This window comes from Motacilla alba, chromosome 17 (genome assembly GCF_015832195.1).
Source record: "Motacilla alba alba isolate MOTALB_02 chromosome 17, Motacilla_alba_V1.0_pri, whole genome shotgun sequence".
NCBI classification, from domain to species: Eukaryota; Metazoa; Chordata; class Aves; order Passeriformes; family Motacillidae; genus Motacilla; species Motacilla alba.
In genome coordinates, this window is record NC_052032.1 from 6,572,493 (window position 1) to 6,600,443 (window position 27,951).

Here is a 27,951-nt window from a genome sequence, read left to right on the forward strand (position 1 = left end):
AGCGCGGAATGCAGAGGAGGAGCGTGAGCCTCATCCCAAGCAGCCGCGGGAGAACGCTGCGGTGCCCGGATGGTCCTTCCCTGGTCCTTCACCAGGCCACCGACCCGGAGTGACAAAAGCCCTCCCGAGTCCCCCCGGGTGCTCTCCCTGCTGGGAGTTTGGCTGCTGCGGGGGTCCCTGCATAGGAGCAGGGCAGCCCACGGTGTCCCCAGCTCCTGTTCCCAGCATGGCCCTGTGCGGGCTCCCCTGTCCCCCCCGTTCAGCAGGAAAGGGTGTTTTTGCTGCCAGGGAAGGAGCGTCTCCCCCAAGGGCTGAGTGCTCTCTCCATTGCCGAGTGACACGGCAGGACACCGCTCGCTGTGTCAGGGCCTTTTCTTCCACGGGAGGAATCGATGGCTCAGACAAGAGACAAACCACCCACAAAGAGGTCTTGGGCTGCAGCCCACATGGGGTGAGTGGCATCACTTCTGCTCTTCTCCCTGCAAGATATTTGGGTTTCCAAAACCCCTCCTTTAACACTCCCATTTTGTCTAGGGCACCCCGAGCCTGGTTGTACTTTGTGTGGGTCTCAGCAGGACCAGACCAGGGCTGAGCATCTTTTTTCCTCTCTCCCCTCTGCCAAACCCTCTCCTTCACTTTTGCCCCTCTTTGCTGCAGATGCCGTGGTCTGGGGAGGAAAGAATGGAACCCTCTGTGCCAGGGGAGATGGAGCACCCCACACACACTTTGTTCCCATCCCAACCCCACCCCACACCCACCCTGTTCCCATCCCAATCCCACCCCACACCCACCCTGTTCCCATCCCAATCCCACCCCATGCTCACCCTGTTCCCATCCCAATCCCACCCCATACCCACCCTGTTCCCATCCCAATCCCATCCCATGCCCACATGCTCTCCCTGGCACCCCAAGTGTTTCCCACCCTGCAGCAGTGTCCTAGAGGGGTGGATGCTGCTCTGTTCCCCCCAGCTCTTCCTTCCCAGCCCTTTCTCAAGCTTTTTTTTTTCCCCTCCTCCCTCCAAGCACAACAAAAGCCCCAAATCCCCCGCAAATGAGAAACCTCTTTTTGTTCCTCTTTTCCCTTTGCTTTCTGCTACGGCAGAGTATTGATTGGAGCTGATGTGCTGTAATCCTCTGTTTCTCTGAAAAGTTGGCACCCCAAAGTCCCTGGAGGAGCCAGATCCTGCCCTGGTGTGGGTCTTGCTCCTCTGCCAGGCTTGTGGATAGCAGAAAAGCTGCATCCATCCCCATCCCATCCCATCCCATCCCAATCTCCTGTCCCATCCCATCTCTGCACTTGGTGAGAGGGTCATCATAGCAGCTGATGGAAAAGGCTCTGGTTTGGAGTATACCCAGTTCAGATCCCACTGGGATGGATATCCAGAGTGCTGGGCTTCTGAAGGAGCCCTGCTGCCCTTTTGGCAGGGCAGGGGATGCTGACGGGGGGGACATTGGTGCTGATGAGAGGGGCTGGCTGGGGGGGTCGGCAGGGGTCTCCAGAAAGGAACAATTCCATTTCCTGACAGCCAAGGAGGGCTGTGGGGAGATAGGGCTGACCCCAGCCTGGGAGGAGCTCACTGTGGGGTGCACAGCCGCCTCTGTGGGTCTGGGCCCTGTCTGGAGACCCCCCTGTGCCCACCCACCCCCCCAGCTCCACCTTGCTGCCACTCCGTCTACACTAATGGTGGCAAATGGGCCGGAGAGCTGGGAAGTCAAGGGAAAGAAACCCAGCCAAAAACCGCCAAAAAACACAGGGAAGATTTTAATTTAAAACCTTTTCCCACATGGAGAGCAGCAGCCTGGGCCATCTGGAGGAGCATATGCAGGTGAGGGGGGGCAGTGGTGCCTCCTCCAGCTCCCCTTGCTCTCAGCAGCCTCCAGAAAGGGCTTTGGGCTGATGAAAACTAACTCGGGGGGGCCTGGGTACCCCAATCCCAAACACCAGCCTGGGGGAGCCCAGCTTTCCCTCCTGAGCTACCAAGACCTCTCTGTTTAATTGCTGTATTTGCTGCAAAAGTGGTGATGAATCCCAAAGCAAACTACAATAGCAGCTGAGTTTATTGCGAGAGATTAATTCAGCGGTTTAATTGAAACCACAGGAGCAGGATGGGAAAGCATCAGTGTGGGGCTGGGAGGAGGGGGTCAGGGTCAGCTCTGCTCAGCACCCACATCCACCCCTAGCCCCGGCAGTCAACGATGCCCAAATTAGCAGATTTACTCCTCAGAGGACTTCTCCATTGGCTGAGCATCACATCCAGCATCCCAAAGCCCCAAGTCTCCTAGCAACTCCCCAGCTCTGCCTGTGCCCACCCATTAACCCCTTCCCAAGCCCTCCCCACGCTGTGTGGAACACCCGGTGCTTCGAAGGCGTCGCTGCCACACTGGGTGGGAGCAGGGATTTATGCAGCAAATAAATCTGCAGGATGCTGGAAGGAAGCTCAGGATGCTCGGCTGGGTGGGAGAACCAGGCTGGCTAGCCAAGACTCGGGGTGTTTCATTCCAGGTGGCACAGAGAAACCCTCAGGTTTATGTATTGGTGGTTTGGTTTCTGAATGTCTTTGAAGGTTTTGTCTTCCTGGTTTTGTGGAGATGCTGGGAAAAGGTCGGGGAACCCCCAAATCATGGCCAGCCCATGCAGCTCCCAGCTGGCATCGGCGTCAGGAGAGGCCGAGCACGAGCCAGCCACTTCCTCCAATTTCAACAGTGAATCAATGACACAGTTTCTTTGAGGACAGGATGGAAGGGAAATTTTCAAGGAAAATGGCCTTGAAAGTGTAAAATCACAGCAGGACACGGTGTGATGGCCAGGACTGGGATGAAGGAAGTGGGGCTGCTGCGTGATGGTTTTTTCAGATGGGATGTCCAATACTTCCCTGGTTTTGCCTTTAGAGATCAGAAAAGAGGAAACCAGGGTTGGAAAAAAAATAGTGGGGTTTATGGTTGAAAAATAACAGCTGACATGAAAAAAAGAACAAACAACAAACCCAAGTTTGTTTGGGTTCTTGGTTTTTTTAACTGTTTTCATATATATAGACTGGGAAATGTATCCAAGGATCACGTGCCCCTGCAAAGGATAAATCACTTCTCTCACTTTAATGTGCTTTGTTGGGTTTTATCAGAAACATTGTCATAAAATTACCAAATTGAAATTTTAAATGGGGGGAGAGAGGGGATATCTCGAGGGTTTGTTCTTGCTTCTCTTTTCTTATTGCCAAATAAAATACAATTAAAGCAACATTTTCTATGCCAGCCAGCATAGCTAACATCGCTTTTCTGACGGCACTTTTTTCTGTCAGCCAATGAAAATAAATGATGCAGGATTACCAGGGAGCATCCAGCCTCCGTGGCTGGAGGGGGATGCAGAGCAGCAGGCATTCCATTGGAAACAGAAGGATTTTATTCCCGTGGTACGTGGAAATCTCCAGGGATGTTTCCCACAGAGCTCTCTGCTGCCGCCTGGAGCGAGGCTTTGTTTTTCCTTTGCTCTCCCAGTTCCCACCAGTGCTTCCCAGTCTAACCCAGCCCTCGGCACAGCCGCATCTGGGAGTGCCAAATTAACTCAGGACCCCCTGCAGCACTTTTGGGGTGACCCCAGTGAGGTCACCGTGGGCTCTGTCCCCCGTGGGGCTCGTTCCTGTGCCAGGGGCTCCTTCAGTGCCAGGGGCTACCGGCAGCTCAGCTGCTGCCTGCACCGAAATCCCCGTGGTAATTGGATGAGGGCACCGGTTTCCATGAGAATATTCAATCAGAGCCCCAGCCCCAATCCGGGGCGACACGCCTGGGGATATAAAGACACGGTAGATCACGTTACAGAAGAGTTATTTTTCCTACTTTAAAGTCAAAGGTATCGCAACAACTTTTATTTGTCACAGAGCGTATCGGGGCACCTCTGATTGATGGGAGCGGGAGGGAGGGGAGAGGCAGCCCCTGGCAGAGGGGCTGAGCACTCACCACTCGTCACAGCAATGGGCTCTGGGGGCTGTGGGAAAGCCCCCAGGCTCAAAGCAGGCTTAAAAAGTTCTTAAGTGCTTTCCAAGCCTGATTTTCCAAAGCCCCCTGAGAAACCATCTCTGTGATGAGGTGCGAGTGCTCAGCCACTCTCAGGGGACAGCCCAGGCTGTGACTGTGGCCACAAACCTTTGTGGCAGTGCCACTGCAGGTGTTTCAAGTGCTGCAAAGGTCCCGGAGGCTTTGTGGGCAGCAGCTCAGTGCCACCATTCTGAGCTCACTCCCCTTGGGACCAGTACAGGGAGCCACTTAGCAAATGAGGGGCTCCAGTGTCCTCCCAGTCACTGGTTTAGCCGGGTCTCTCATTGTGGTGACCATCTGGTGGCATCTGCTGCTGCTCAGCTGTCACCCACCCTCCTGGTGAAGGGGAAATCCAGGCACCTCATGGATGGGGTGGGCAGGGGACATGTGCAGGGATCCAGCTGGTTGGGGCAGCCATGGCAGGAGGATCCCATGGCTCCTGCCACGGTGGGGATGGATGGATGGATGGATGGATGGATGGATGGATGGATGGATGGATGGACGGATGGATAGGTGGATGGATGGATGGGCGGGCAGATGGACATCTCCCCACCCACAGCACGGAGGCAGGGGATAGCACACAGAGAGATGTGCCTTGTTAGCCAGCGGAGTGGCCTCAGGTGATGCTGACAAGCCCATTGAAGGGGTTTATCAAGGGGACTGGGCTGGCAGGAGGCTGCTGGTTTTATCTGAGATGCTGCTTTTGGGCTGGGAGAGCCTAAGCCTCTGCTCATTAATTAGAAAGGCTTCGAGGAGGTTTGTACTGCTTGGCCTCACTTGTGAGCAGCCGTAATATGATGAGCGATTAGGGACTCTGAAGCTTTTCAGCCAGTGTCATTAAGCTGCTGATGAGCTCAGGAGAGAAAAGGTCCTTTTTGGCTGTGCCTGAAACCGGCTGGTCCTGCTCTGACCTGGTGCTTCCTCCTGCCGTGCTCCCCAACCTCCCGAGCCCAACGCAATGGGTGAAAGGCGTGTCCTGGGGACAGTGATGGCTTGGCTGTCACCCTGTGTCCTTGAGCTGGGTCAGATCTGGAGTAGCTCAGCTCATCAGTGAGATGATGAGCTTGTGGTCATGCACGAGTGAAGCTGAGATGTTCCTATTTTCACTGTCTGCCAGGTATTGAGAGAATTTGGGGATGATTACCTCTGAAAAGGTGACTTTAGACCATTTGTGCTTCAGGGAAGAGGACGGTGATGTGTGTCCTGACAACTGCTTTGGGAGAGAGCCCTTTTACCCGTTATGGGGTTTCTCCACTTGTTTGGGCACTGATGGTGAAGCCTTGCTGCTCAGGGGACATCCTGATAGTGTCACCATCCCACCCTCCCCTTGCCCCTTGAGGGCTGTGGCAAAGCAGGGAGCAAAATCTACTGGATTTTTCTCTGCCCTCCCTCATCTCCTGTCAGCCTTGGCAAAACTTCCTGCAGCTCAGCAGCACGGTGGCCCTCCGTGGTCTGGCTGGCATCTCCAGCGCCGCATTTACGGCAGTGTTAATTAAATACTTTCTGCAATCAGCGCCACGCATGACCCCGCTCCCCGGGCTGGAATGTGCCATCATCGAGCGAGAACATGACTGCTGCCATCCCAGGGAATTTCTAATAGAGATTTACTCATCCCAGGCCTCTCGTTTCTCCATTTTGTGACATTTTGCAAAGTTCAGGTTTACAAAATAAGCCAGTGCACACGAGAGATGCTCCAGCCATTATTTACACTGCAGGTTCAGTTTCCCACCACACTGAAGATGGGGTCTTCACTCCGTGGTCGGCAGAGCTGCGGGGTGTGCTGGCAGCTGCCCTTTCCTCCTCTCTGCCCAGGGGGCTGCTGGTTGTGACAAAGAGCACCCTGTCACCCCAGCTCTGCCCCCTCGCAGGGCTGTGCGTGCCGGGAGAGCGGCAGAGCGAGGTCTGTGCTCATTGGAATGCTCGTGGCATCCTGCAGCTCGGCCTGCCTGCAACCCCTGCTCCAGCCCCGGGGACGGGGAGCCGGCCACAGTGTCAGGGAGGGCCAGGTAGGGCTGCTGTGGTTTTTGGGCTGTGATTTGGGATGCTCAAGTGCTCTGCTTTTAAAAATAAGGCTGTGCTGAAAGCAGGAGGAGAGCATGAAGGCAGCAGGCTGCCAGCAGAATCTTGTTATGTACCCCAGCCCCCAGGTCTCTGCTACAGGCACAAAAGCCATTTTTGGCAAATCACTGGTGGTAGGAGCTGCCTGTTCCAGGAAGGTGAGGCAGTGTGTGTGCTGAAACACTGTCAGGTGTCCATCCCAGAGGCTTGTCCCTCCAGGGCACAAGTGGTGGTCAGTGCCTTCCTGACCCTCTCCCATTTAACCCGTGGCCAGCTCCTGTGGGTGGTGGGACCTGGGGCAAACCACCAAGCTGAGTGATCAAACCTTCTCCTCCTCTTCCTCAGGATGGAGCTGGCCATCCTGTGTTCCCCTTCCTCCAGCAAGGTCAGCTCATCCCTCTGGGAGAAGGTCCTGCTGGAAACTAAGAACAGAGCCACTCCAGGAGCGCAGTGGAGCCTGGGGCAGTGACCCGGCTCTCACCCCAGCTGCAGGGCATGGATGGGGCCACCCTCAGCCTCATGGGTGCTGCAGGCAGGTAAGTGGTGCCCAGACCCACACACCCTGTCAAATGCCCTGTCACACACCCTGTGCCTGGCCTTGCTGCCAGCCTGGAGCTGGGCTGTGGGACATGGGGGGCTGTGGGATCTGGCACACCTCGCTCCTGCCCCGCGCCTGCCTTGTCAGGTCTGATCAGGAGGAGGATCAGTTGGCCCTGTTCCTCGCTCTCCAGATTTAATTAACGGGCCTTTCATCTCTACCCTGAAGGAATCTGCTATCTTCTGTCTTCTTAATTAACGTTCATTAAGCAAATCAGAAGAACATTTTCTCCTCTCCGCCTCCACGGCTTTTAACCCTTGCGGGGTTCCAGGTCTGTGTTGGGGCAGAAGAAGGCTCCTGGACAGGTTGGTGTCATCACAACCTTGGTCACCACATCCCTCAAGTGCTTGGTTCAAAGTCCTGAAGCAGTGGCTGAAGTCTCTCCAGGTACAGAGGACTTCAGGTGAGGTTGGGCTTTGTTACCAGTGGACCACAGCAAGTGTAGGACATTCCCTTGGGCAAGGGGCAGACTTGTGCCCTCCACCTGGCAGGAGCCTGGGGAGGGCTCGTCCAGTCTGGGGTACAGCTGAATCCATCTGGGAACGTGCAGTTCCCACCCCAGCTGCAGCATCCCCACTGCTGAGCACAGCAGTGTCAGCACCAATTCCCATCAAGCTCTGGCTCTGGGGGCCATCCCCCCATGCCCAGTGGGCTGTGCTGGAGGAGGAGGTGAGATTGGGATACTCATCAGCATCCTGAGCCCTGGTTGTGGGGTCTCATCACTCTCTAACCTGGACCCCTCTGTAACAGGGGCCAGCAAATCCTCTCAGGGATGTCTGTTGCATCCCAAGCAGGAGGAGGCAAACCCTTGACCCAAAAGATTTGGTTAGAGCACGGTGTTAATAGTGCCGAGGTCGTGGGTTCAGTCCCCACGTGGGTCATTCACTGAAGAGTTGGGCTCAATGATCCTTTTGGGTCTCTTCCAACTCCGAGTATTTTATGATTCTATCTCCTGCCCTGAGCTTACAGCCTCAGTACCACGGGAAAAGCAAAACACCTGGAAAACCTCCTCTCTGCAGGATGCAAATCCCATCAAAACTGGTGGTGGAAAGGCACGGGGCAATTATTGAGCTGCAAACTCTTCTCTTTCTCCCCAGAGGTTGACAGTGGGCTTCCCACCGGCCGCCCACTCCCAGGCAGCTGCTGCACAGCTCCTGGATGCTGGGAAATTCAGCCTTCCCAGAGGAGCTGGCTCTGGCTGTCAGAGCCTGGGTCAATATATGATAATGGGGCTTTGAAACGGCGCTGCTGCGGGAGCCGCTGCCCAGGACTCTGATTCACAGCTCCCCTCTGGTGCTTTCTCCCGCAGCGTGTAGGGGAAGGAGAATAAAATAAATAAGAGTAGAAGGGAAGGGGAGGAAGGGAGCTTAAATTATAAATGAGTACTAAGTTTCCAGAGCCCCTGTGGGCAGCTCAGTGAAGTGGTGTGGGGGTCAGAGGCAGAGCTCTCCTGTGCATCCCACTTTTGCAAATACAGCCCTGTGGGGTGTGGGTCAGGGTTTGCCCAGGGGCATGGCACCATGCCAGGCTGCCTCTCTGCCTCTTGGCTGTCACCCTCCTGCTGCCATGGGCCAGATCTGGAGGGTGCCACGGAGCCCAGAGGGATTCCCCTGGCACAGACTATAATTAGCATTAGCTGAGAGCTGCTAATGAGGCCTGGTGATGATCTGGTTTTGCCACCCCATGGAGATGCCTCCGCAGGAGTGTGTCCTCACTTGGGTCCAGGGCACTGGGCTGGCTCATGGCAACAGGCAGGGATGGGACCCCTGAGTCGAGGGTCCTGGTGTGGAGGAGTTGGGGTATCACAGACCCACAACCCAGGCAGGTTGGGGTAAGTGGGAGAGCAGGCAGTGCGCCATAAATCAGTGTGGGGAGAAGAAAGTGCAGAATCTGTTTCAAAGCCTTTCCCTAATCCCCTCTTGATTTTGGGGCTGCAGGAATAGTGGTGACCCCTACCAATTGAAGGAAAAAGCCTCACGTGAGGTATGCACCACCACAAGCTCATTCCCAGGGCTGAGAAACGGAGGAGCTCAGCTATGCCCACGCAGCCGAAGATGCAAATCCCCAATCCACAAAGCAATGGAGATGTTTTAAGGATGGAGCACTGCGTAGTCCCGTCCCCACAGCCTGGGGACTAGGATGTTCCGCGGGGATCCCGAACTGCACAGCTCTGCCTCACACACGAGTATTCCGACATTCCCAGCAGCTTCCACAAGATGGACCTCGGAGCGAGAGGAGGTGCCGGGTAGGGGGACCCGTCCCATCCCATCCCACCCCGTCCCATCCCATCCCGTCCCGCCTGCTGCCATCCAGAGGAGGCTCAGAGTCCGGCCAGGAGAGCCGCGGCATGGCACGGCCTGCCGGGCTGTGCCTGCTGGCCCTGCTGGGGCTGGGGCTGGGGGGCTCGTCGCCCTGCTGGGACCCTCGGGGGCAGCCCCGCCGCTGCATGCCCGTCTTCGAGAACGCCGCCTTCGGCCGGGCCGTCCGGGCCAGCAACACGTGCGGGTCGCCGCCGGAGGATTACTGCCTGCACATGGGCGCGCCGCACGCCAGCGCCCTGTGCCACCGCTGCGACGCCAGCGACCCCCGGCGCCACCACAACGCCTCCTTCCTCACCGACTTCCACAGCCAGGAGGAGAGCACCTGGTGGCAGAGCCAGTCCATGGCCTTTGGCATCCAGCACCCCAACTCCGTCAACATCACCCTGCAGCTGGGTAAGTGCCAGCAGGAGCCCTGGCGGGGTCGGTGGAGGGAGATCGGGGTGCAGAGATGGGGGGTGGATGATCCTGCACCCTGCAGCTCTTGCTGCCAGTGCTGGATTAAGGACAGGACCCTCTCCAGGGCTTTTTAGGGAGCTGCCCTCCGCAAAGCACCGAAAGGACTCGGGGAGGGTCCGCCCTGTCCATCAGCCGAGCCCCAGGATGCCAGGAGCTGTGCCTGTCTGTGCTGCTGCCCAGCCAGCCATGCCTGGAGTGCCTGCTCCCCCCTTCACCCCAGGCTTATTTTTTCACTGATTTTGGAAGCCTGCGGAGCAGGAGGCAGATGGTTCCTACCCTGGGAGAGCCGTGCCCGGGGAGGGTGACTATCATGGGTGCCAAGCCCCTCCTGTTTCACCCCCGTGCGTTGCTCAGGGTGCCTGGTATGTCTCAGGGTGCCGAGCTCCAGACACACCGTGCAATCCCAGTAGGTTTCCCCAGCTGGCATCCGACCTCTGTGTTTTAAATACCGTGCAAGCCGCCCACCTGGAGGGTACTTAAACCCAAGGGGCATGCCTGGCATTTTAAAAAGGTTTTATAACATTTTCCTGCCATCTAAACTCTCCTGGCTGTTGGCCAGCGCTGTAAAATCTTCATTCTCTGCAGTCTCCTGCCATCTGCATGCCGAAGGCGGGTAGTGGAGGGGCTGCGGCTGGAGCTGGTGAGGGGACAGCTGAGTGTTGGTGTGGCACTGAGCCGTGCTGGTGGGACCCAGCGCGGTCGGGGTGGCGGTGCAGGGTCCGTGCCTGTCCGGCAGTGAAGGGGGAGCTGCCCGGCTGGGTGGAGGTCGCTGCTTTCCCAGCCCCCTGCGAGCAGGGGGACATCTGGTCCTGTCCCCGGGCTGGGGCCGGGCTCCCACACCGGCCATCCTCACTCTCTGCTCCTGCCAGCCCTGACAGAGGGCATTTTCCGGCCTCTTGTCCACCCAGCGCAGGCTGTCAGATTGTCCTGATTCGTTTGAGGGTGACCTGGGGCACAGACCACCCGAATGCAGCCTGTGTGGCTGAGCCAGCTGCTGCCGGACGACTTTGTGGCCACCAGTCCCAGCTCGGCACAGCGACATGTGCGGGCTCTGCAAGCCCCGGGGCTGCTTTCCCATTCTCTGTCCTTCTTCCAGCTCTTCCCTGGCTCCTCTGTGGTCTTTCTTGGACCCCACACTTGGGCTTCCAGTGGAGTCCAGTCCCTGTGACTTCCCTGCTGGGTCTGTCTCTGTGAACACAGCCAAGGCTAAAGCATTGACCAAGCTCATCTTCCAGCCTGTCCCCTATGGCCCTTTGTGAGCTGGAGCATCCTCTGCCATTGTACCTTTCTTCCTGCATTGCTCCTGTATCTTGCCATGCTAAAAAACACCATCTTGGTGCTTGGCACATCATTCTCTGACCTTTCCCACAATTGCCAGGCCCTGTTCTTGTCCCAGCCACAGACATTTTTATTGCTGCCTCAATGCTTTCACTTGAGTTGAGCAGGAAAAGCCAAACAGCAGTCCCCTGGAATGCAGCCTGGGCTGAATCCTTGCTCCTGAGCTCCACCAAGTAATTGGGTGTTCCATCCCATGCAGTGTGTCCCCTCAGCCTGCCTGTCTTGCTCAGTCACACCTCTTGTAAGTTCTGCAGCGTGGTTGCCTGGGGAGCTTATTAAATAAGACATGGGATGACTTGGACAAGACCCGTGTTTACCTGCATGTTGTTGATTGGCGTTAATTAGATTATGCTCCTTTAAATCTCCTCTCTCGGTGAGGTTCCAGCCATGCTGTTATGGTGCAGTGGGCTCGCAGCTGGTCGATCATCCCCAGTGTCCACAGCTCTTGTATTTGCCCTGTCAGATGTCAGGAAGGAACCCAAAATATCCGCATTTTGCAAAGGCAACAGACGCCAGGGCTCCTCAGGAAGCAATCTGAATGCCAATGGCTCGCTTTGGAGTGTCTCGATGAGACACTGTATCTGTGTCTGTGACTCTGATTTTCCTGTAGGACTACAGATGACAGGACATGTAGGTGACATGACTGTCCCACATGCTCCTTTCCTCCTCTCCAGAGTTTCTTGGAGCCCCAGAGCAGTACAAGCTGCAGTTTGGGCTCAGGGGAAGGCAGGTGCACACTTTGTTCAGGTGAGAGCACAGCTGGGAGAGCACCCCGGGGTCCTGGTGCTGCCTGTGCACCCTTCCCAGCATCACTGTCCAGCAGCACATCTGGCTTTGGGACATGTCACACCTGAGCAGCAAAGAGGATACAACCAGCCTGGTTTATTTTCTGGATCTTCTTGTTTTTCGTTTTTTTTTTTCCTTAGGAGAAATTGGCTGATTAAAAAGCCTGTCTGGGAAAATTCTCAGACAGGCTTTTTAATCAGCCAAATTTATCCTCTCACGAAAATTCCTCAGAAAAGTGAATCTGCTCCACTCCAGCTGGAGGCACCAAAATGGGGCTCCCCCAGCGTGGCCATCCCCTCCCCTCGCACGGGGCCACTTGGGGCAGGGGCGGTTTATTGACACAGCCCTGCCTTCCCTTCCTCTCCCAGAGGAAACTGCTCCCGGAGGTGACGGCCCCGACCTCGCTGTTTTGGTAGACAACCCCCTTGGGACCGCGCTGTCTGGGAACTGGCGCCTGCCAGGCGTCCCCCTGCGCGGGGTGCAGGACAGGGGCACCCTGCTGTCACCTGCGCGGAGCCGTCCCAGAGGGAGGGGAGAGGCACAAGGCAAGGGTGGGACAGCCCAGCTGCAGCCCCTTCTTGGCCCTCGTCACCTCCGGGTGGGCTGGGAGTGGGTCTGTCCCCCTCTCCAGGCGCTGCCGGGCGCTTCCTGCATCCCTGATGGGATGCAGCTGCTTTTCCCAGCGCTGGTAGCCGGCTGCCTCGGCTCCCCCGCAGCAAAGTCGCAGCACATACGCGACAGTATTCATATGGGCCCAATTAAAGGCTTGTTTTCCTAGTCCCGGAATAACCCCTCTAACATTCCCAACTCATTATCTTTTCAAATAAAGCCAAAACCTTGCAGCTAATTGTTTTGTGCTGTCAGGAGTGGTGCTGTTATGGAGCAATTCGGGCTTTGAGCTGGTCCTTCATCTCTGGCAATTAAATGGGTCTGATGTTCACTTTGGTGTTTTCTCTTTTCCTTTCTGCAAATCCTTTCAAGCTCTTTCAGAGCTCGCCGTACGCCCCAAGGATTGGTGGCCTCTCTTTGTCTTCATCCCAGCAAAGATGGAAGCGATGCCAGGTCCTGGCATGCAGCTCCCTGGGAAGGGATTGGCCTTGACCCTTTCCAGCTCTCCATCCCTAAAGCACCACTGCCCTGGGGATACTTTCAGTGCTGTAGGCCTAACTCCTCCCCACAGCTGCTGGATAGAGCCTGAATTTGGAACTCCTCTTTGCCCGTGCAACCCACCCAGTGCACCCACACAAGGGGTGGGCCCTGCACTGGGGGGAGAGCCAGCTTGGATCCAGACAGGGTTTGGGCTGCACCAGGGAGGAGCTGGTGGAGGGCAGCTGGGTGGGGGTGGTGGTTTGTCCATTTTTAGCTGTGGTGGGTGCTGCAGGATGCTGTTGGGATAATCCAGGCTGTGGTGCCCGTCGGGTGGCCGGCAGAAGGTCGCAGCACGGTTGCTCTGTCCCCAGGCAAAGCGTACGAGATCACCTACGTGCGGCTGAAGTTCCACACCAGCCGCCCCGAGAGCTTCGCCATCTACAAGCGCAGCCGCGCCGAGGGGCCCTGGGTGCCCTTCCAGTTCTACAGCGCGTCCTGCCAGAAGACCTACGGCAAGCAGCCGCGGCAGTACCTGCGGCCGGGCGAGGACGAGCAGGTGGCCTTCTGCAGCGACGAGTTCAGCGACATCTCCCCGCTGAGCGGGGGCAACGTGGCCTTCTCCACCCTGGAGGGACGGCCCAGCGCCTACAATTTTGATGGAAGCCCCGCGCTGCAGGTGCCACCAGGGTGGGAGGGGACGTGGTGCATGGAGCCTTGGGATCAAGGGCATTATTGCACCCACCTGGGGTAAAAGCGCTGGCAATGCGCTTCATCCCGGCTTGAAAAGCTGCAGGATGTTGCCCGGTTGGGGTGGGAGCTGGTGGCCCAGACCTCTCCACCAAGGTGGATTCCTCGTGTCCCCTGCAGGAGTGGGTGACAGTCACTGACCTGCTCATCTCCTTGAACCGGCTCAACACATTTGGGGACGACATCTTCAAGGACCCCAAGGTGTTGCAGTCGTACTACTATGCCATATCTGACTTCTCCGTTGGTGGCAGGTGAGGAGCAGCCGGGCAGAAGTAAGAGGATCTTCTTGGGGCTGTGGGACTGGGGCAGCTGATTCCCACCTCAGTCTTGTCTGAATTGTGATTTTGGGGCAAACTGCTCAGATGTGGCTTCCTCCATGTGTAAACTGGAGCTGGAAGTGAAGAGATGGGTGATTAAACCTGGAGACCTCCCAGCTGTGCAGGAACAATGTCTTCCTCACTAGCCCACTCCATGTGCCACCAGCTGTATTTGCTTTGTTCCCTCCTAGCCCAATGGCTTTTAATGATGCTGGGGCTTGTGTTGCTCCCCCTGTGACCCTGCTGGTTCCTGGGCACTGCAAAAGGGGAACCATGGGATTTTAGTGGAAAGATGACCTGAACTGCAGAGGCCACTGGAGGAGCTTGGAGTCAGCATGGCCACAGGCAGAGAAGGTGGAACAGCTGCCAGCAGGAAAGGGCAGCAGATGTGGGATGGAGATACAGGTGGCACCCACTCGGTGCTGCCTGCAGGCTGTGCTGCAAGTGCCCTTCCCCAGCTGGGAGAAGTGGAAAATTTCCCCATCCCTGAGAGCGCTGTCTGCCCCAGGCAGCAGGGCTGGGACAGCTCCCAGCCAGCCAGCAGACCTGGAGATGTTGTATCACCTCTGGGGTCAGCAGCTGGAGCTGGTTAGCACAGGCCACCCTTGGTGTGTGACCTCCCGACTTGCCAGCCTTGGGGACACGATGGGTGGCCTCAAGGCCAGCACAGCCTGAGCTGCTCTCACCCCACAGCCAGCCCAGTAGCAGGGTCACACGCTGCACAGCCTGGGCACCGTCCCACTGCTGCTGCTGCCCTCACCGGTGCTCAGAGTGGCCGCCCCGTGTCGGGGTCTCACCGCAGGTGCAAATGCAATGGCCACGCCAGCGAGTGCGCGCCGGACGAGGCCGGGCAGCTGGTGTGTGTGTGCCAGCACCACACGGCCGGCACGGACTGCGAGCGCTGCCAGCCCTTCTACCAGGACCGGCCCTGGGCGCGCGGCACGGCCGAGGCTGCCAACGAGTGCCTCCGTGAGTATCCCCCAGGATGGCTCCGTGAGTATCCCCCGGGATGGCTCCGTGAGTATCCCCTGGGATGGCTCCGTGAGTATCCCCCGGGATGGCTTCGTGGCTGGCTCTGATGAGCTCGGCGGGTGCTGCATCAGCTCATCTGGCATCTCCTGCCCTTCCTGCACCTGCTCTATTTTGGAGGGGGGGAGGGTTTGTACCCCGGGGCTCCCCTTCACAGCAGCACCCCGAGTATTTCCACTCTCTTTGCCCCACGAGCGCAGCCATCTGCTCTGTGCATTGTACTGCACCCATCTCTGCTTCCAAGGGCAGAGGCACCGCCGAAAGCTCTCGCTGCTGAGCCAAGGGGTCCCATCTGGCCCATCCGACCCCACAGGAGGTTGCTGTAACCTCCAGTGCCCTCCCGGTGCTCACCCATCCTCCCGCCTCTCCCCCAGCTTGCAACTGCAGCGGCCGCTCCGAGGAGTGTTTCTACGACCGGGAGCTGTTCCGGCGCAGCGGGCACGGGGGACACTGCCGCAACTGCCGCGACAACACGGCCGGGCCCCACTGCGAGAGCTGCCGGCAGAACTACTACCGCTGGGAGCCGCAGGGAGCCTGCCAGCCCTGCCACTGCCACCCTGCAGGTGCGTGGGGCTGTGCCCAGCCTTGCTCCGGCTGCAAAACTTCTGCCCCAGCTGGAGTTTGCTGGGAGGGATGGTTTTGGTGGATTCTCTCTTGCCCGGGGTTTCCCCATCTTCCCCGTCCTGCGTCTCTCCCCGGCTGGGGTTGAGCCTCAGGGCTGGCTGGGGTCCCCGCAGGTTCCCTGCAGCCCCAGTGCGACAGCTCGGGGACCTGCCTCTGCAAAGCCAACGTGACGGGCTGGAAGTGTGAGCGCTGCAAGGACGGCTACCACAGCCTCAGCGAAGGTGGCTGCAGGTGAGGAGGAACCCGGCCCTGGGCAGGAGCAGCGGGGTGGGACAGGGGCTCACCTGCTGCCTTTATCTCACCCCATCCAGACCCTGCACCTGTGACCCCGCGGGCAGCGTGGGCACCTGCGACCCCAACACGGGGCACTGCACCTGCAAGGAGAGGGTGGAGGGACACTTGTGCAACAGGTGAGCACCGTGACCCCGGCATGGGGACAGAACACTGTCCCTTTCCACTCTTGAAATTGGTGGCAGGGCTGTGGGGCTGCGTTGCTCTGGACCACTGGGACTGGGCTCACAGGAGCTGTCACCAGTGTCCCACACAGAGACGCTGCCGCGGTTCCCTGCAGCTCTGCCTGCCCTGTGCCACATACTCCTGTTTCCTCCCTGTGTCCAGGTGCCAGCCGGGCTGGTTCAACCTGCAGCCCCACAACCCCATCGGCTGCACCAGCTGCTTCTGTTACGGCCACTCCAGCGCCTGCAGGGCAGCAGATGGCTACGAGGAGACCCACATCCGCTCCGACTTCAGCCAAGGTAACGACCCTCCCAGCCCCGAGTGAAACGGAGGGCACTGCTCTGCCAATTTCACCCAAAAATGTTTGGGAAGGATGTGGCTGAATGTTCCTCTTTGGGGTGGTGATGGGTGGAGAGAGTTTTCTCTGGCTCGCTCCTGTTTTACTGATAAACCTCTGCTTCTGTGCCCAGCTCCACGGGGACAGGGTGTCTGTGACTCCCCGTGGCACCCCTCCATGCCAACCTGCTCCTGGGGCTGTGCCTGGCTCAGGCAGGGCTGTGGGGCCAGGCATGGACATTATACCACACCAGGGACAGCAGGAGCACTAAAGATCACCTCAGAAAGATAAAAAAATAATAGGACGGAGCCTGCTGGGAACTTTCCCAGCTATTCCCTTCTCTCCCCACGCTCGGTTGGGATGTGACAGTGCAGCAGGACGGGCGGGAGGTGGTGCTTTCGCCCGGCTGCTGGCAGGGCTGGATGCGTGCGGGATGCTGGGGAAACCCTGCCATCTGCCGCGCATGCCGGCGTGTGCAGCCCCTCTGCGGGGACACCGCAGGGACGGGCACCCCCGGCAGGCGCCCCGCTCTGCCGCGCCGGTTCCCAGATGGATACGAACGCGCCAGGCACGGGCGGATCTTAATTGCCTTTAAACCGCGCTGCCAATTGCTGTGCTGCTGGAATGTCTTCCACGGCCTTGAAACTGAGCCAGGCTTTAAACCGAGTCTTTTTTTCCACCCTTCACACAGCCAGTTTGGGGCTGCTCCTCTGGGGACTGGTTTGGTGGTTTCCGAGCTGAGATGCAGCCACGGCGCCCTCCTAAATCCCCGCTCCCCAAAATATTCCCCAGTCCACTGTGGAGGGGGATCAGATGGAATTTTCTTATACTGGATGAAAGTATAAATTGGGGATGATTTGATAACAGAGCACAGCCCACTTGAGAGATTTCCAAGGGTTTGTCCTGCAGGGCTGGAAGAAACAACTAATCCTGTGGAGTGGGGGGAGTTGAACTGGTTTCTTGAGGAAACCAACTTAATGCAACCATGCCCCATCTCTTCTGGGCTCCTCCAGTATTTCTCCTCAGGCTTCCTGTGCTCACCAGCCCACAGTAATGTTAGAACGGCAGCACAGGCAGGAGGGCAAAAGTTTAAAGATAATAATTTCCTCCAAATCTAAGAAAATAAATAGATGAGGGGTGGTTAAGGCCACCCTCCAGGGCATGAGAACACAGAGCCCAAATGGAGCAGGGTGTTCCAAAGTGCTGGCCCCTTCCAAGACTTGAGAGAGGGCTGGGAGGAGGGACAGAGCCCCTGAAAGCAGCACCCTGCTGGTGCTGTGCTGGCAGGGACTCACTGCTCCCTTAGCTGTATCCTGTCACACAGGGCTGGAGGGCTGGGCTGCCACAGCTCCAGGCACCACACACCTGCCTCTGCGCTGGGCTGGCCGGGAGATCATCACCGAGTGGGATGGAAAGGAGCCAGTGGATTTTCTTGCACCAGGTATCGTGTGTGCTGGGTCCCTGGGGGCTGCTCTGCCATGAGGACCCCCTGGTGCTCTCGTCCCACAGCTCTGCTGGTGCAGGAAGCACACCATTCCAGAGCTGAGCATGTTTCTGTAGCAGAAGACAGTGGGGGGTATTGGAACAGTGGACCGGGACCCCAGGAGGGCAGATTGGAGCTGGCTCCACCCTAGGAGGGTGACTGTGGCTCCTGATGGTGGTGGTGGGAATAGGACTGCACTGGCAGAGCTGGTGCCTCCATGTCCTACAGACTTTGCTCCTCTCTCCCCTCACAGAGAAGTTTCTGCAGAACCAGCGCCTCAGTTACGGGCAGCTCCTGTCCCTGCTGCTGGGAGTGGAGAACGGGACAAGAACAGAACCCGGGGTGCCCCTGCTCCAGGTCCAGCTGCTGCTGGAGGGTGAGGGGATGAAGATCACCATGTCCAGCAGCAAGAGCCAGCTCCAGCACGGCAAGCAGGCTGTCACCTTCAGGTACCCATCATGATGTTTTGGGGAGCCTCACTGGGGTTTAGGGCTCGGTGCCTGATTTGTCTGGGCTGCCCTTTACTGCTCTTTTCCCCCCTTGGGGATTAACTGTGCTGTGCCTGGGTCCCAACCAGGAGCTGAGCTGTCCTGCAGCACCCAGCTCATGCTGGCCCTGTCCTGCCTCTCCCACTCCCTCTCCAACAGGCTGCACGAGGCAGAGGAAGGTGCAGAGCCTTTGCTGTCGGCCTTCAGCTTCCAGCGCCTGCTCTCCAACCTGACCTCCCTCCGCCTCCGCGTGAGCCGCGGCCCCGGGAGAGGTGGGTGGCTCCACAGAACATCCCCGTGGGGACCAGGCTGGGGTGGGGCTGGAGACATCGAAGCAGCATCAGGCTCTCGAGGATGAGAGCTATTGTAGGGGGCTTCTCCTCTCTGTGAACACCCCCGGGCTCTCAAGGAGGTATTTTGGGGTCTCCTGTGCCTGTCTGGAGCATTTCAGAGCAGAGCAGGGGATGCAGCATCCCATTCCCACCCCTCTCTCCCCTCTCACAGGCAGGTTGTCCCTGAGCGAGGTCCAGCTCACATCTGCTCGCCCCGGGCCAGGCCCGCGGGCGGGCTGGGTGGAGGAGTGCACGTGTCCCATGGGATACAGCGGGCAGTTCTGCCAGTCCTGCGCACCTGGATTCAAGAGGGAGATCCCATTTGGCGGCCCCTTCGTCAGCTGCGTGCCCTGCACCTGCAACCAGCACGGGGACTGCCACCCCCTCACAGGTGTGCACCCCCCGGCCCCGCTACTCACCTGCTGCTCCATGCGTGGGTGGCAAATCCGTGCCTTTGCTTGTTCTGAGGGAAGCTGGGAACCACTGGTGAGGTTGTGGTTCCCAAAATTTGCAAGTTGAATTGCTTGGGTGGTTCTAGGGACAGGGTTCATAGCTGCAAAGATAGAGATTATTAATGAAGTGCAATAATGGTGGTAATTTATAATTAGAGGAGCATTTTTCATGGTACTTCATGACCTTTAAGGAGAAGGGAAGGGTGCTGGTGCTCAGGGGAGTAGGGAAGCAGGGGTTAGGGCAGCAGAGAGGGTTTTGCGAGCCTGGGTCTCACAGGTAGCATCACTGCTTGATGAGAGGAGCAGGACTGGGGGCAGCTCTGGAGTCTGCAAACTGAGGGTTAACCTGAGCAGAGAAACAAAGAAAAAAGCAGGAAAACACAGAGGAGCCAGCTCTTGTTCTGCCAGCTCAACCCCTCAGTGGCTGGCTCTCCTCAGTGGGGAGTAATAATGATGTGCGGCAGGGATGGAGAGGGCAGAGTGCTCGGCGAATGCCCCTGCCCTGCCCACCAACACACGGCAGCAGCTCCGCAAACCCGCCCTCATCCCGCAGAGTGGGGCTGGCGCCACCGACCGCACAATCCCCAGGGATGGGGCCAGACTTTTGATGTTCCGGCCTGGGCGCTGCCAGCCTGCGCACTTCCTTTAGTTTATTTTTCCACTTCTTCCTGCCACCCGCTTTTTCTTTATTTTCCATCGTCTGACTCTGCCTGGATGTGGGGAAGGTGGAATAACACCCCCTCCTGCGCAGCCTTCCTGGTATGACCCGACCCCACAAAACAGGGGGGAAATCCTCCTCCCGACTCCTCTCTCTCCAGTGAAGCAGAGCATCTGCCTGGAGGTGGGGGGTTCCTTGAGCACTCTTCCTCCTCTTCCTCCCTCTCCTCCTCACAGCCGATTTCGGAAGGCTGACTCACCGGCTCGGCTCGCTCTAGAGGAGATGCTCCCCGGTGGGTGCCGGGCCGGCTGCTCGTGTTTTCCAAGCCGGGCTGGAAAGGACGAGCCTCGACGCTCAGAAATGTGTTGTGGATTACGGCAGGCGCCGGCAGCCTCTGCACACATCGGCGGTGCTGTCTGTGCCAGCGCTGCCTCGTCCCTGCATCGCTGCGGCCTCCGTGTCCTCTCCAAAACCTTCTCCCTCGACCAAAGACAGGGCAAGGAGGGAAAATGTCCCGAGTAGTGGTTGGAGAAGTGCGACCCCTCTCTTGGAGCTGCCCATCCCTCTTGCTGCGCTCAGCGCTGGGCTCTCCATCCCTCCCGCAGTCCCTGCTGTTATTCGGGGTAGGGTTTTCGCGGACCCTGAGCTCCGTTTTCCTCCCCGCAGGGCACTGCCAGTGCTTGCACAACACAGAGGGTCCCTCCTGCGAGCGCTGCAGCCCCGGCTTTTACGGCAACCCCTTCGTAGGGCGCTCTGACGACTGCAAGCCCTGCCCCTGCCCCGGCCGCTCGCCCTGCACCGAGGTGCCCAGCAGCGGGGAGGTGGTCTGCACCCACTGCCCCCCGGGGCAGAGAGGTGAGGCTGGGGCTGGGTGGGCACAGGGGCTGCGGGCAGCGTCGGCACGGCTGGATCCTCCCCACCGTTCCACCTTCCCCAGGAAAACGCTGTGAGCTCTGTGATGACGGGTTTTTCGGGGACCCCCTGGGGCGGAGAGGCCCCGTGCATCCCTGTGAGCCCTGCCAGTGCCACGGGAACGTGGATCTCAATGCCGTGGGGAACTGCGACCCCGTGTCCGGCCGATGCCTGCGCTGCCTCTACAACACAATGGGCGACCACTGCGAGAGGTGTCGGCCGGGCTTCTACGGGGATGCGCTGGCTCCCAGCCCTGCTGGGAAGTGTGCACGTACGTACAGCCCCCGGGGACAGCTCACTTGCAGCCAAAATGCTCCCAGCAGTGAGGGCAGAGGGTGGAAGGGGAGGCCCAGCAGGTTGAGGGCCTGATGGATGGTCCAGGTTACCCCCACACGTTCCCCTTTGCCCTCTTGCTCCACTGCCATCCTTCCCCAGATACTCTGGCCTGCAGGGGCTCTTTGGAGCCCTGGCTGATGGGGGAACGTGCCTCTCTCTCCACGATGTCAGGAGCTCAGCCCCAGTGCACCATTCCTGCAGTCCAACGCCCCAGCCCCATGCTGGAGTTTAAGGGTTATTTTGTCTCCCATAGCTTGTGATTGCAACCCCAGTGGCTCAGACCCGAGGCTGGAGGGCTGTGATCCTGGCACGGGCCAGTGCCGCTGCCTCCCACATGTGACAGGCAGAGCCTGCGGGCAATGCCAGCCTGGCTACTACGGCCTGGAGCCCACCGTGGGGTGCAAGAGGTATGTGGGGCACAGCACGGGGCTGCCAGGGGACAGCAGCGGCTCCATGTTCCCAGCTCTGCTCTCTGCATTGATTGCCTGCTCATGACCCTCCACTTCTCATGCCAGCTGTGAGTGCCACCCAACAGGGTCACGGGACAATGAGTGCCACGTGCTGACGGGGCAGTGCTCCTGCCAACCAGGTGTCACGGGGAAGAAATGTGACCGATGCCAGCACGGCTTCTTTGGCTTCTCTGCCAGGGGCTGCCGAGGTAATGGGAATGGGCACTGCATCTTTGTCCCTAAAGCAGGGATGGCAGCCACAGTGTGATGTCTTTCTGCCACCACTGCAGCCTGCAACTGCTCCCCACTGGGCTCCATCACCCCGCAGTGCCACGAGAACAGCACCTGCCTCTGCCACCCTGGCTTCGTGGGCTACAAGTGTGACCGTTGCCAGGCCAACTTCTTCCTTGAGCCACGGAGCTCCCGCTGCCAGCAGTGTCCTGCCTGCTACGGGCTGGTGAAGGACGAGGTACAGCCTGTGCACTGCTGAGGCAGGCACAGCACCCCCCCCCCCCCCGCAGTGCCTCAGTGTCCCCCCATGTCCCTCCTGTCCTGCCCGCAGGCTGACCGCCTGAAGGCCAGGCTGCAGGAGATGGAGGAATGGCTGCAGAAGCCAGGCTGTGATGCCCGCCCGGGCCAGTCTGCCATGCTGGGAGATGCACCCCGTGGAGATGGGCTGCCCAGCCCACACCTCCTGAGAGGTACAGGGGACTCTCCCTCCTTCCACCTATTTCACCCTCTGCTCCCTCAGGGTGCTGTGACATGCTGGAGGGGTGCAAGGAGATCCCAGGTGGGTGCTGGCCTCAGTGTGGTGTGACCTTGGGGGGAGGGCAGTGGAGGGGACATGCCTTTTTGGGAGGACAGAGCACTGCAGGGATGCTGACATCACTGAGGTCTTGGAGCAGGCAGTGATGGGCATTACTGGGGGCTGAGAACCAACACAGGGGTACCCTTTGGGTGCTGAATTCCTGGGTGCCCCCTGAGCACCCAGAGGGACTGTACTCCCCTTTCATTAGTAAATGTTAGGCAGGGGCTGGGGCATGGGGCAGCTCCACAGGAAAGCAGGGAGCCCTGAGCAACCCCATGGGCAACGAGATGCTTGTGCTGCCCACAGGTGCCTGGGCCACCCTCTTGGTGCAGGTGGGGCAGCTGGCAGGGGCACTGAACACTGCACAAGGCCGTCTCACCAATGCCAGCCAGGCCACCAGATGCTCTGACCGTGGACCCCCCAAGACCTGCACCCTGCTCTCGGAGATCGGGGCCGCGCTGCAGTCGGCCCAGCAGGAGATCCTGCATGCTGCAGACACCCTGGCCACCACGGTGGGGGCTCTCAGTGGCCCTGGGCTCCTGAGGGGGGTGGTGGCAATCCTGGGGGGCACTGGGATGTGCCTCCCAGGACTGTTGGGGTGGGATGTGACCAGCAGAGTGGGTGAGTGGGAAAGCCTGGGGTCCACGTGGGTATAGCCCTCCTTGCAGCTGAGTCAAGAGGAGATATTTTCCTTGCTCTGGCCCTTTGGGAGGTTCTTGGTGGTGCAGGGCTGGCAGGGTCCAGGGGTGCCTGCTCCCTGCCAGGGTCTCAGTGCTGCTGTTTGCATTCCAAGGAAATTCCCCAGGAAATCCCATGGCAGCCCACAAACTGGAGCCACTGGGCACTGGAGGCTCAGGCTCTGTCCAAGAGGTAAGATTTGAACAGGCAGAGGAAGCTGTCAGCCCAGCTGGGGGTGCAGGGGGCGCTCCTTTGCCAGAAGGCCAATCCTGATTTCCTCTGTCTGGGTGTCCTTGTCCCTGCAGCCACAAGGAGTCCATGGCACAGGTGGAGGCCATGGTCAGGAGAGCACTGCGTGCCTCCAACACCAGCTCCGAGCTCCTGCAGAACCTGCTGGAGAGGAATACCACACAGCACGTGCAGGACGAGCTGGAGGCTGGGTGAGGGCTGGCAGGGCACCACAGCCCCTTTCCTCTGGCCAGGTCCCTGTTACAGGGCTCAGTCACAGAGATTTGGCACCTGCCCAACAGGCGCACGCTGAGCACCCTGCCAAGTGCTCATTGCACCACAGCGCTGTAAAGCAGAGGGACAGGGTGCTGTGTGCTGAGAGGGTTCAGGAAAAGCCCCCAGAATTTCCTGCTACATCCACGTCCAGGGCCAAGTTGTCCTCTTCATCCTTCAAGGGACCAGAGGGCCCCAGCTGACAGCAGTGTCCTGTCTGTGTAGGTATGAGGAAATCCAGCGGGCACAGGAGGAGCTGGGTGCTGGCATGGCAGAGGTGGCAGTGCAGGCCAGGAGAGCTTTGGCAGCCGTGGAACAGGCACACGCTGACCTGGCTGAGAGACTTTTGCAGGTGGCTGCTCTGGGGCAGGTGAGCAGCACCCAACCTACAGCTCCTGCTGGCATTCCTACCTCCTGCTTTACCAGTGCTGCCTCCCGAGCTGGGAGATGATCTCACTGAGCCTTTGGCACACTGATCCTGCAGCAGGTGCTGCCAATGCAGGCTGCAGACCTGGCACAGGAGCTGGCAGTGCTGCAGCAGGCAGCAGCAGCCCAGGAGCCGCTGGCTCAGCAGGCTGTGGAGGCATCCCACACACTGGCAGCTGGATTGCACCTGGAGCTGCAAAGGGCTCGTGGCTTCAAGCAGGTAATTGCTGCTCACAGGAATGGGGAGCCCCATCCCTGCTGCTCCAGCAACTGCAGGGACCACGCCTGCAGCCAGGGAGCTGGGAGAGGATCTTTTGGGAGACATCTTCCCTTGGGCTCCCAGATGTCCCTAGGAGCTTACCTGCCAAACGGGAGCAGGCTGAATCCCACATTTCCCAGCTGCCCAGCCTCATTCCTCTTCTCTTCTCCTCTCCCAGCTGCAGGACCAGGCTGGCGCTGCCCATGACATGGCCACCATGGCTGTCTCCCGAGGAAAAGCTGTTCTCTCCGATGCCGAGTCCCTCCTGGCCAGCTTGGAAGGTAAAAGGCACCAGTGAGAGCATCTCCAGCCACAACTTGGCTCTCACCAGGTGACAAGGGGAGAAGTGGACAGTTTGGTGATGGCCAGATTGCTCCCATAGGCATGAAGAAGGTGCTGGGGCATCGGAGGAGTCAGGCTGCCCTGAGGAGGAGGATGGCCACTGTGCGGGACAGAGTGGTGGTGGATGCTCAGAGGAAGATTAAACAGGCAGAGAAGACACTGGGAAACTCCCTGTCCATCTCCACCACAGCCCAGAGGACAGCTGGGGAGGCTGAGCAACTCTCTGAGGAGAGTGCCAAGGTCTGAGCTGAGGGATTGGGGTGGAGCTGCTGGGCATGGCCAGGCTGGCAGCCATCACCTGCAGAGCCCAGGCTGCTGCAGGCAGGGCTGTGTGTCCCCAGGTGACTGTTCCCATCTCTGTCCCTTGCAGAGGGCACAGGCTGTGCTGCAGGAGAGCAAACAGGCCCTCAAACACGCCAGCCAGCTTGTCACGCGTGCCAATGAGACCCAGTGGGAGCTCTCCCGACAGGAGCACATGGCTGAGAAGCTCAAGGGAGACCTGGAGGAGGCACAGCAGGTCAGTTGTGTTCCCTTGGGCAGGCTGTGTCCTCCAGAGCATGGAAGCAGCTTTGCCCACAGCCCAAAGCAGAGGGAACAAGCTGGCTTGGGAGCTCCACTGTAGGGACAACACCTTGGGGATGTTCCTGGGATGTCCTCTAGCATCCAGCCAAGGGTCAGTGGTGTCCCTGATCTGGGTGTCTGTCTCTGTTGGAAGGTGGGGTCAGAGGTGAGTGAGATGGCAAAAAGTCTCCAGGAAGCCAGAGGCTCACTCATGTCAGACATCGAGACCCTGAACAACCTGCTGAGCAGCCTAGGTGAGACCTGGGGGGAAATGGGGTGCAGGTTCCAGAGAGAGGGCTGGGCTCTCGGGGGCCAGGGCTCTCCTGCTCACTGGTACTCCTGCTTGATGGCCATCCAGGCTGAGCTGGGTGCTCTTTAGCTGAGATCATCCCTGGTCTCAGCAAGGCTTCTTTAAGGGTCATGTATTGAGGAAAACGCTCATGAAGCATTAATTGGGGCTTGCTGAATGTGTGTGCTCATGTCTGCTCTGGGATCTCCCTTGGGATCCTCAGGGGGAGCAAGGCTGGTAAAGCCCCTTTGGAACTGAGGGCTGTGCTTGACTGGGTTTGCTCCTTGTTGCTGGTTGGTTTTGCTCCAGCTCCTCCTGTTTTTATCACGTGGGTTTATTTCTGAGCATTCCAGGACTCTTGCATCCAAGAAATTTTGCAAAAGGCTGGAAACCATGACCCATTTGTAAAAATGAGGAGTGCTCAGGCCCTGCCTGGAGCCACAGCTCTGTTTGCTTGTCTGTGATCAGTGAGAAGCTGCAAAGCCTCCATGCCCCGCTGCACCCACTCCCTATAGTTTGCCTGGTGCCACAGAGTACAACCAGAACATCTCCTGTCCACTTCTCTGCTCTCATCCATGTCCTCTCTCTCCTTGCCCAGGTAACCTGGAGCAGGACATGGAGGTGGAGGCAGTGCTGAGCGCGGGGAGGCTGCAGCTGGAGCAGCTGTGGCTGCGCCTGGCCACGCCGGGTCCCCTGGCCAGCCAGCTCAGCCGGCTGCAGCAGGAGGCAGCACGGCAGCAGGAGAAGATCCAAGCATTTGAGAGCGACTTGGCTGAGATCCGGGCCGACAAGCAGAACTTGGAGGACATTTTGCGGAGCCTCCCTGAGAGCTGCTCAAAGTGACAGGTCGCTGGCTGCTGCCACATGTCCTCTGTGCCTACCCTGCACAGGGAATGGCAGAGGGAAGGACACTGCATTCACCAGCATCAATCCCTCCCAGTGCACTGCAGTACAGCTCACTGCACTCCGTACAGTATCACACCCCAGGTCCTTCTCCACACCCGTTCAGGCTCTGCATCTCGAGCACTCTGCAGCATGACCCCAGCCGCCACCTCTGTCCTTGGGATGGGGGGACACCCACCTACCAGGGGCACTGATGTTTCTGTGCAGGATATGGCACCATTCCAGGGTTGGTCTCTCACTGTAGAGTGAACAAAGAATCCTCACAGATCCCCTCCATCCCTCCTTTCCCATCGCAGCACGGTGCACCGGGCAGGGACAGCTTACCAAGTATGCAATGTACCCAAGCTGTACTGCCTGGCACTCCCTCCTGCCCCAGGAGAAGAGAGAGGCTCTCACACGTGCTGGAAGCTGGTCCTGCTGCACAGCACCCTGCAGTGTCATGCTCATGGGCTGTGGTCACAGAGGTGCAGAGAGGAATCCTGGTGAAGCCAGGCAGAGAGCTGCTCGCCGGAGGGCACACAGCTTGCCTGCTTCCCAAGGGAAGGGAGTTCACAGCAGGGAGGGATAAATTAATGAGCAGAAACAAAACAAAGATGGGTCCTCACCCAGCTCCTGGAAGACAGGTGGGACATCCTCAGCCTGCTTCAGTAGGAGAGGAGCTCAGGTCTTGCTGTTCCCTTGCTCCAGGGTAAGACAAGGCCACAGCCAGCTCTGCTTGGCTCACTGAATGTCACCAGGCATGGCTACAAAACAGGCAATTGCCACCAGTCCCAGGGGCTGTGTGGCAGACACGCAGTCAAGAGAGGTGTCAGAGCAGCAGCACCCACAGCCCCACGAGCCCCACTGGAGAGGAGCTGGCTGATGGCAGCAGGCTGTGCAGCCATTGTGGACTGGATGGGGAACAGCTGGACACCCTCTCCTGCCTGTGTCACTCCCACAGGGTGGCAGAGGTCACTGGCTGTATTGCCTTTAAAGGAAAGGCATTTATGCTCCTCTGTGGTCCCGTGTGGGCTGGGCTGCAGGACAAGCCAGGTCCTGGCTCAGCCCACCTTGTGCTGGCTGTGCTGTGACTCCAGGTAGCTGAAGTCATTCCCATGAGACCAGAAACGAGTCCCCAGGCTGGAGCTTGCTTCATTTTTTAACCGGTTGTACCTATGTTTTTTCTGCTCACAGTGCTGCAAATCAGGTTTGCTAAAGTCTTGTGTAATTTATGTAAAATTGCTGCCATCGATGCTGAACTCCCCCAGCAACATCTCTGGTGGTTCCAGTGGCCTGGAAGGAACACAGGATTCTCCTACTGTGAACAAAGCATCGTCCTTCTAATTCTGCACAAAAGCTGCCCAAGGAGTGGGGTGCCAGAGCTGCAGTGCTGTGGGGGTGTGGTGGCAGGGGCTCCCCTGCTGCTGCCCAAGGACAGCTCTGGGAAAGTAAAACCATGGAACAGTGAGAGCACAGCGTGATCCGGCTTGGCCAGAGGCAGGGAGCCGTGGCCACTTACTGTCTCTCTGGGAGGACAATTATACATCTCCAGTGAACACACAAATTTGCTGCTCTTACAGAAATGTCAAGCCTCTGCTGTGTGCCTGCTGCTGAAGATGTGGTTCACACTGCCTCCTGCTCCCCCTGGAACTCTGTGTTTTTAGCTGGTCCCACCTGCCTAGAGCTGTATCCATTAAAAATTCTTAATATAACACACAGCTCTCCGTCCAGGGTGTGTGGCAGCAGGAGAGCACACTGTACCTGAGTTTGCTGCTTTTAAAGAGCAGGGGTTGAGATGCAGCTGCATTTGGGGTGGTGAGGGGCAAATGTCTGAAGATTCCCACTAAACCCCGCGTTAATACATGATTTTAACATAAGGTGTCAGGCTGACACCGCGGGGGCGTGCGACC

General features: G+C 58.5%; 2 protein-coding genes across 4 annotated transcripts in view; both read left to right on the plus strand.

Moving 5' to 3' along the window:
* LOC119709128 overlaps positions 1–8,529 on the plus strand; it is a 17,916-nt gene extending 9,387 nt beyond the window's left edge. The window contains exons 4-5 of the mRNA XM_038156509.1: positions 6,433–6,623; positions 6,957–8,529. Coding sequence (XP_038012437.1) covers positions 6,433–6,623; positions 6,957–7,049 — 284 coding nt within the window. The 3' untranslated portion in view covers positions 7,050–8,529. The remainder of the gene's footprint in view (positions 1–6,432; positions 6,624–6,956) is intronic.
* Positions 6,969–27,753, plus strand: LAMC3 (laminin subunit gamma 3). 3 transcript variants are annotated; one of them, XM_038156503.1, is made up of 29 exons: positions 6,969–7,088; positions 8,623–9,399; positions 13,047–13,351; positions 13,543–13,673; positions 14,542–14,708; positions 15,143–15,331; positions 15,506–15,623; positions 15,704–15,802; positions 16,011–16,147; positions 17,510–17,626; positions 17,922–18,117; positions 18,316–18,428; positions 18,661–18,879; positions 20,265–20,453; positions 20,536–20,781; positions 21,100–21,253; positions 21,362–21,504; positions 21,586–21,764; positions 21,858–21,996; positions 22,410–22,615; positions 22,897–22,973; positions 23,087–23,221; positions 23,508–23,652; positions 23,770–23,928; positions 24,146–24,248; positions 24,350–24,549; positions 24,680–24,826; positions 25,025–25,124; positions 25,758–27,753. In XM_038156503.1, the coding sequence occupies exons 2-29, from the start codon at positions 9,033–9,035 to the stop codon at positions 26,000–26,002; spliced, it is 4,725 nt and encodes a 1,574-aa protein (XP_038012431.1). In that variant the 5' UTR covers positions 6,969–7,088; positions 8,623–9,032; the 3' UTR covers positions 26,003–27,753. The 3 variants fall into 3 exon arrangements, with proteins under 3 accessions (XP_038012431.1, XP_038012430.1, XP_038012429.1); XM_038156502.1 differs by having other exon boundaries at positions 6,972–7,088; positions 23,767–23,928; XM_038156501.1 differs by lacking the exon at positions 6,969–7,088 and having other exon boundaries at positions 9,033–9,399; positions 23,767–23,928; positions 25,758–26,005; positions 27,236–27,753.
* Positions 27,754–27,951: the final 198 nt, after the last annotated feature.

What these genes read in the sequence shown, in the direction of transcription:
- LAMC3 (XM_038156502.1), top strand. Translation starts at nt 9,033, where the DNA reads ATGGCACGGCCTGCCGGGCTGTGCCTGCTGGCCCTGCTGGGGCTGGGG. An exon ending in CCGCTCCGACTTCAGCCAAG is followed by an intron (nt 16,148 to 17,509) that starts GTAACGACCCTC and finishes CCTGTCACACAG; the next exon opens with GGCTGGAGGGCTGGGCTGCC. An exon ending in ACGGGCTGGTGAAGGACGAG is followed by an intron (nt 21,765 to 21,857) that starts GTACAGCCTGTG and finishes TCCTGCCCGCAG; the next exon opens with GCTGACCGCCTGAAGGCCAG.